The 8,544-nt window shown below is 39.9% G+C and overlaps 1 protein-coding gene across 8 annotated transcripts in view; it reads left to right on the forward strand.

Moving 5' to 3' along the window:
* The window catches only part of DLG2 (discs large MAGUK scaffold protein 2), a 5,493,568-nt gene extending 5,485,418 nt beyond the window's left edge, over positions 1-8,150 (forward strand). For all 8 annotated transcript variants that reach the window (XM_069639853.1, XM_069639851.1, XM_069639850.1 and 5 more), the window contains one exon: positions 5,704-8,150. In XM_069639853.1, coding sequence (XP_069495954.1) covers positions 5,704-5,810 — 107 coding nt within the window. In that variant the 3' untranslated portion in view covers positions 5,811-8,150. The remainder of the gene's footprint in view (positions 1-5,703) is intronic.
* Positions 8,151-8,544: the final 394 nt, after the last annotated feature.

Below are 8,544 nucleotides of genomic sequence, written 5' to 3' on the forward strand. Positions count from 1 at the left end.
ACACAACATGATGATGAAGTAGGGGTTTAACACGCTACCCATTTTGCAATTTACAAAACTACAGAGAAGGGCACCACCAGAAGAGCAAGAATTATGGACATGAAGGGGGTTCTCATTGTACCCCACAGATATATGGTGGGAAACCAGTCATACCCCTAGGGCTGCTTACAATAGCACTAGACCAAGTGCACTACCCAGCACACACTTCAAGAGACTGTCTTGCAGTATTGATTTTGGTTGACTGGTTTCTCCCAAATTTGGCAGAACACATTACTAATTTTATTGCAAATTGTTTAGCATAGTTCACTGCTAGTCATACTCCGCAAACAATGAGAGCAGCAATACCCCATCCTACTGGACCATTTCAGCATTTGCATATTGACTATGTAGATATGCTCCAAATTTGTAAAGGCTACAGGTACATGCTGGTGGTCAGATGTCCCTTTTCCCGATGGATCAAACAGGTCCATGCACACATCCAGATGCCACATGTGCTGCAAAGTTCCTCATACATGAGGTATTTCCAAGGTGGGTAGTGTGAGAAGTGTTCTAGGCCAAAAATGGACCATACTTTGCAAGTAAAGTGTTTGATCACATCACTATCCTGTTGAGTATAAAGCCCAAATTGTCATTTGCTTATCAGCCGCAAGCAAATGACATGTGTGACAAGAATACATAGGTTGAATAATATAAGATATTATCCTTTTGCGCCTGGTAGATAATTTACTTGCATAGATACCCTAGCAATAGTAATAATAGCAATGTTTTTCACATTTTATAGACTTTATATAATAATTTTTTATTTCAGCAAGAGAAGTGATTATTTATAATACTGCTAGACCAGTAAACATGAGCATAACTACTTTAACAATGATACATGAAATGGCACCAGAAGAATTTCCTGTAGTAAACACACCAGGAAAATTCCCTGTAGTAAACACACGGATGAGGCGATTAAAAAGAAGTGTGATAGATGACTCTAGGCGCCTGAGCAAATATATTGCTGATTCTGCCTATGTCACTAATAATTTGTGCACATGAGCAATGTAGGGAGAGAGACGACTGATGATAGCTATTATGTGTGTTCCCTCATTGCATACGCCATGAGTGCTACCAGGACATTTGTGGCCACATAAATGTCTGCACATAGAGCACACTGTATAACACACACAGCGCTTTGAACAAATAGGGGGCAATTCCGAGGAAGATGGGTCACCTTGCAATGGATGACAAACAGACGTTTCCTTATGAAGATAGTTACATAAAATAAAAGGCTATGATGAATGATCATGGAAGAAAAAATAAGGTGATGCAATACACATCAGAAGGACCAAACAGAGGAGAGGTTAAAATAATGGACCATAAAATATTACAGTGCATAAATGTGACAGGGAAAGAGATACCTCGGTGCTGGGAAAGACCCCAGTTACAAATATACGGATAGGTATTTACCTCAGAAGGCTGGGTCAAAGAGATGATGGGGTGGAAAGCACAAGCACTCTGACAGTACCAGAAAATATGGTGCAGAATGCAAATGATATATGCCTCAAAGAATGGACTGAATATTCCACTTTGCTCACATGGGTAGAGGAGGAAGCAGGCCCCTTCTCCATGATACCCGTGAAAAATGCCACATTATGTTTCAGGAATACTAGGCCCAGTGAAAGTAGGGGAAAACAAAGGGTACAAACCATTTTTGATGTGCTTGCCATGAAAATATACACTGCTGTACTAATGCACTACTACTGGGCTTGTGGTTCAAGGGCTTACATGCAGCTCCCTCCAAATTGGGGAGGCTTGTGCTCCCATGCGGTATAAAAGTACACCAGCCTTGGTAGTACCCCAGAGTGCAGTATAGATTGGCAATTTTCCCAAAATGAAAACACGCATAAGACATAAGAGGTCCCTCACACATGCACGCATGAAGAGGAGCAACTATAACTCAATGAAGATGGAAAATGCATATGGTACCATACCAGATGAGCATACATTGTTTGGCAGAACTGAGATGATCTATACATCCCTCTTTACTGCCAGATTTCAAGCCAACATGAATGCAAAATGACTGTATATAACTCACTGGGAGTTGTTGCAAACAATAAACACAACAGTAAAAGGCTTCAATGCCATAAGAGAAGAGCTAAGTGCAATAAGACTCATGACCCTCCAGAACACGTACTTTCTCGATCTGATAATGGCCATGGAGGGGCGTGCATGTGCAAAAATGTGGCCTTTTTGCTGCACTTAGACACCAACCCACAATGAGGAGAATGGAACCCTCACAGAGGCCATAGCCACCTTAACAGAAATGCACATAAGAATGGTGTAGGAGGTAGATGATATTGCTGATGATGACTGGTTTAATTTCCTGTTCTCATGGATCCCTTCCTGTTTGTCTAATACAATCAGAGTACTGATGACCCTTTTAGTCCTAGGACTATTTGCCTTCTGTTCTTTAAGAATTGCAGTAAGCCAATGCAAAAAGACTGCAAAAAGGCAGTAGGAAGGAAAATAGTAATAAACCTGGATGCTCACATATAGGTGTATACCCAAATAGATGACCTTCCCATGCCCAAGCAATGGAAAGCACTATCACCCATCGAAAATCAAAATGTATTTGTCCTCAGGACCCTCACAATTACACCAAGCACTGGGTATATTTTGATTCCAACAGGGAATGCTGCTATATGACCTGGAGTGTGGACGATGAACATGTTAGACATACAAGCTGCTTGATGGGGTTGACTAAGATATGGATACCCAAAGAGCCTTATCTGGTAGAGAGCAGAAGGAAGAGTGTGGTTGAGGACTCAACGAGAGGAGGGAATGTTAAGAGGCAGATGAATATGTCACCAACAGCTTCGGTCCCTCCCGCAGCTCAATACCGCACAGATGAGAAACGTTACTTGCTACGACAACCATACTGCCCTAATCCCGGGCAGATACAGCAGGAGATGGACATGATCTAAGCTGAAGATGGCAAAGGTAACCAAACTAAGGTTTTGGAAATACATTTCCATGCATTACACATAAAGCAAATGTGTGCTCAACATGAAGAACACAGACACTTGGTGATATATGCACTTATTTATCAAAAATATTAACATAGCATCCATAAGACATAAAGAATACTAACATAACATAAAATGGAAGGTACAGCACGCTTTCAGATAGACAAAGGCCTCAAGGCTTTCAGAGAACACAAGATGCTGAAGCCACCGAAATACCGATCCTTGAAGACTTCCAGGCAGAAGCTGGCAGCCACAGCCAAGATTACCGTGAATTAAGAGAGGATCAGAACGCAAGAAGGATATTCCCAGATGAATTAAAGTTTTATAATAAGAGTAAAACCAGCATTTGTAAGCCAGGTGCAGGATAACTGTAAGCCAAAAGACTCCATTAAGACTAACTCAAGAGTGTTCCCAGTGGCAAGAGAAAATAATACTTGCATCAATATTAGCTACACTCCCAATACATGAAGGGTGAAATAATTCCAAACACTGTGCCATCACACGGTACCCATAATTGAAGAACACTGTCAATTTATTAGCAACAAACACAGATAGGACACCTGCCTTACTCCTTACACATATCCCCAGACACGAGATGCCACACAAGGCCAAATACAAACAGATTACCCTGGCTCTTGGCCTAGAAATGAGGGATGGTACCTTCTTTAATTGAAAGGAAAGCAGTCCATGGACCTCTACCCCCTACTTCTTTCTGACTCATGTCTTGATGACCTGTCAGTTTTCCATGGTTGGTTAGTAAGAAGCCAACTAATGAAAATCTCTAATGTTACGCCACCCATGAAGTACCATGCCAGCCAATTACATATTGCAAACATTATGGGCCTCATTACACTGAAGGCGGTGAGCCATGGCGCTATTAGCGCCATGGCTCATGCCGGTAAAATACTGGCACCGCCTTGGCGGAAAGGGGATTTACCGCCCCATTCCAAGGTTGGTGGGGCGGTAAATCCTCCTTCCGCCATTGCCCTTCCCCATTCCCATTTCTGCCCCATAGGGCTCTATGGGAATCGGGAAGGCGCTAATTACGGCACCGCAATTTTGCGGTGCCGTAATTAGCTCCGAGGTCCCTTAGCGGGTTGGTTTTTAACGCCTGCAAAAAGCAGGCGTTAAAACACCAACCCGCTAAGGGACCTCGTAGTAAGACGGTAATGGTTAACGGCCACCGTTACCATTAACGGTGGCCGTTAACCATTACCGCCTTCCGTGTAATGAGGCCCTATGTCTTTTTACCTTTATGAATTTAGAGGTGGTTGCAGGAGGAACTATAAAACAAGCATTACCCAATTAGAAATGTAACCCCTATAGATTGTATATGTAATCACCACTATTAGCCAATCCATGTTTCCATAGGTGTTGGTAAGTAAAATACAGTATGATGTCAGTTATGACAAATGTTGAATATATAATCCATTGTTTGTATGTTTGTATGTAACCAGCAAGAGCGCCACAAATTAAATGCTTGCCTGCTGTCCCTGCTTTATTTTGATGATAATAAAGCTGGGGTTTGCCTTGCGCTTTGTCTATTTCCGTTATTGAGGCCAGTTTGAAATGGCTCCTGAACCTCTCTAAGATTTGGGACTTTCCAGGCCATCTTAACAAACCACCTTTCGAAAACCGGTTGCACATTTAAGTTGGCTCATCAGAAACACTAACCAGAGTAGGTCCTGAAAAGCCCTGGTAACACACGCTGACGTCAGGCTCACATGAAAGAAAGGATTCAAAGAAGACACCCAGATTTCAAACCACCCAGACAAGTTCAGGAACAGTCCCTAAAATTTGGGCCCAGTGAATGGGAGTGTACTATTCTTACAATTTTTTGGATTCAGATTAGATAATGAACATGTTGAAATTTTCCATGGGTCTTCACAGGGCCAAATGCTACCATGAAAGTTACTGTAAGGAGTACACCATGAAAATCTCCACTCCCTCCTCTCAAGCACAACTACCTTTTGCGATGTGTAAAAGGGAAGTTCCCCCCATCACAACCGTTTGAATTTCTTCTTCCCACAGTTAATGATTCTCCACCCTCTTTGGCCTACCTACCTACCTATCCTTTAACATACGAGGCCTGAGGGTGGGAGACATGGTTGGGTTGTAAGTATAAGTGCAGTTTGTGAACAGGGTATATACCATCTGAGTAGGGCAAGGAATTGCAACAGGGACCAGTTGAACGTGATCTTGGTTGGTGACAGTTCACAATGACCTTCTTCTGTGGAACCGGCAGTAGTAGTAGCTTATAACAAATACTTCTCTGCAAGAGAAATCAGTCACAGGATGTTATTGAAGGAGGCATGATACCACCTCCAGTTGTGTCTTAAGAAGGATGTTTCCATTCCATATTGGAGAAATCTTTCCCTTTTCAAGAGCAAAGTCAGGGTGGTTGTATTGGATGGATAAGATGTTGAGAAATGATGCCAAGTATAATTAGTTAGAGATATTCTTCCAGTAACAAAGTATGATAATAATGTTTTTCTTTTAGCCAGTGTGAAGTCATTGTAATACAACATCCTGTCATGATATTGGATACCAAACTCCCACAAATGTGCGTTGGTATTAACACTGCACACATCATTGGAATCAATTTAAACCAATATCTGCTATTTTGAAAATGCATGCACTAATTAAAACAATATATGCTTTCAACATGCATCTCTGAATTGTATCTTTTCAGCTATTGTTCAAGGTGACACTTTAGAAGATATATATAACTGTTGCAAACTGGTGATTGAAGAACAGTCTGGCCCTATGATCTGGATTCCTTCAAAGGAGAAGTTATAAATGTTGCATCTGTGATCGTGACATGGGAAGAATATTTAGTGGACAACAACAGTATACTACTTGGAGACTTATACGTTTTTGTTGCATTTATGTTTTTGCAGTCATTGTGATTTTTTTTACTGAATGTACGACACAGAAGTGATTGAAGCCATAATGGACTTGGTTTGAAAGAGAAAGACATTTCTTCAAAAAATTAAGACAAAATGTGAAAGCTCAGTAAATTCTCCCGGCTGCTGCTTTGTATGTGCATCTCTCTGGGGTATTACACCACATCTAAACCTAAGATTGAAAGTATGTTCATTGATAGTTCTTTATGTCGATCACCTTAACAAGAAGCACAGTTTCTCAAAGTTCATCCATCTTCTGGTATCACAAGTGCCACTGCAACATCTCAACCCTTGTTCGTCTGTGTATAGGAATTCTTGATTCGCTATTGCTTGAATTTGACCAATGTATGGAGTACCATTCTGCTAGACCTTTGGATTAAGGACAGAAAGGGGATCATGCAATCCCCAGAAAGTGGTTGTTCTAAAAGAAGATTGAGGTCACATATCTGCATTGGTTTTTGGCTTACTGCAAGAATCTTTTAAAAGGTGGCATCAACCGAATTGCATACGATGCCCACAAGCAAATGCACATCTCAATACTACTGCCTGACATCTTATAACAATAATCCAATAATGGTGTATGTAGGAATATGGCTACCAAGTATCGATTCCGATTCAAATTCCTAGTAATATGCTTAAGAATGGTAATGCATGACCCTGGATATTGTAAATTATATATGTTCCACTGAATTAAATTATAAAGTACATAGGGTAGTATAAGAAGACTGTACTTTAGTAGACATATACAATCTAAGGTGATAACAGTAGAAACATTTTGGAACATGTTGATCCTTTGGACATAACGGGGAAATAATATTGTGCCATCTGTCCCAAGTTAGTATTTTCCTTTAAACAGAAATTCCAAATCAAGTACGATCGCATTATAATCTGGGTTGGGAAGTGACATTTTGTGGTTTTCAATTTTGATGACCAATGTTCTCAATTCAATTCTGTAGCATGGTTTTCTTCAGAAGAAAATATCACAGTTTGATTTATTCATGCATATTTCAAAGCTCTTAATTTCTGAATTAAGGTTTGATGCATAAACCTCTCAAAAGCATGTTCACCTTTTTTATTATATTTTGCTGAGTGATCCTCCACAAAATGCAAGCAATTTATGACGTGTTGTTTTGAGCAAATGGATTTTTTAAAGAAGGAACTTGTTTTTGTCAGAACTGTTGCAGTAATGTTATCTTTGAAAACAGTTGCTGTTAATCACACAGTAAACAGACCCTAAAACCAGAAAGGCAATGCAGAGTTATTGAACCTTTTAAAATACATTTTAGTGCCACACCACAGTTCCCTAGATTGTCAACAGGAGGTTGGTTATCAAGAGCTGCTTCAGCACCTTCACATCTTTCTATAGAGAGTATAGTGTTTCGTTTGGTTAGGCAGTGCAAGATTCCTTACTAATATCCAGCAAGGCAAACACATTTACATTCATGCATGAAGAGTGTGGGCAGGTTCGATTGTGTTATTTTTCAGACAATGCACCTATCAAAAGTAGCTAGTTTAAATAAATCTGTGCACTATGGAGCTCTTGCTCATCTTCTGACCAGACCTAGATGATCAAAGGTGTATAATGTATTTTAATTTAACATCTGGAACAAATTGTTTTGAAGAAGCCATTACTTTGTGTAAATTAAGATGATACATTAGCCCTGAGACATTAAGGGACCTCCAGGAAGATGGTCCTGATCAACAACACTCTTTTCTTACCTTACCTGGGCTGTACCGAGCGTATTCTGAGAAGCACAGGCTACTACAGCCCATATGTATAGCCTTATACACAACCTTGTGTTGATCACCTATTGTTCTTGTTTGTGATGCCTAGCCTAAAATGGCCCAATAGATTGCATAGCCTCTTATTTGAACTTAGTGTTTTGTTTTTTATTATAAATCTGCTTTCATGCTTTTGATTTGTTTACCTTCCAGTTCAATACGGGTTTTAAGAAGTCTGTGTCTATTACCTACATCGTACATTACTGGAATGAAATGTTACCCTGGCATTTGCACAATGGGTCAAAATGTGCCCCTCTGAAAATGCTGACATGAAATTTCGCTGGAGCAGTGCAAAGTTTAGGTACCACTGATCATGGTAGCCATGTTGATGTACATTTCTTCTAATTTTTCCTTTACTCATCAACTTTGTATTATTTTAAGTATATTTGGGAATATCGACAACATTTTGAGATTAATGAAGACCCTGATTAAAATGCTTGTGACTACTGAATTGTGAGGGAAGGCTGCAGAGGTCCTGTTTGAGATTCCAAATAATCGGTAAACCACATTTTTCACTTCAGGAGAACCTGGGGCCTAGAAGCATCTTCCCTCCTCTACATGAGGTAACAAACAAAATCGCTTTTTATTTCAGAAAACTGGGTGTATTTAAAACCCCTCTCTAGAAAATCCTTGAATTGTCTGTTTTTAATAAAGGTTCACTCATGGTGAGCCTTCCAAAATACATCTTTTCAAAGGAGTATAGTTACTGGTGATTGCTTTTATTTATTTATATATTATAGTTTTTATTGAGCGCAAACTTGACAAACAAATTGTACCCAATCACTCTATACAAATTTCAGACATAACATATAATCATTTTCTCAAAACATCCATATAAGTAATTA

The sequence above is a fragment of the Ambystoma mexicanum genome, chromosome 7q (assembly GCF_040938575.1).
Source record: "Ambystoma mexicanum isolate Mex_15411 chromosome 7q, UKY_AmexF1_1, whole genome shotgun sequence".
NCBI lineage: Eukaryota > Metazoa > Chordata > Amphibia > Caudata > Ambystomatidae > Ambystoma > Ambystoma mexicanum.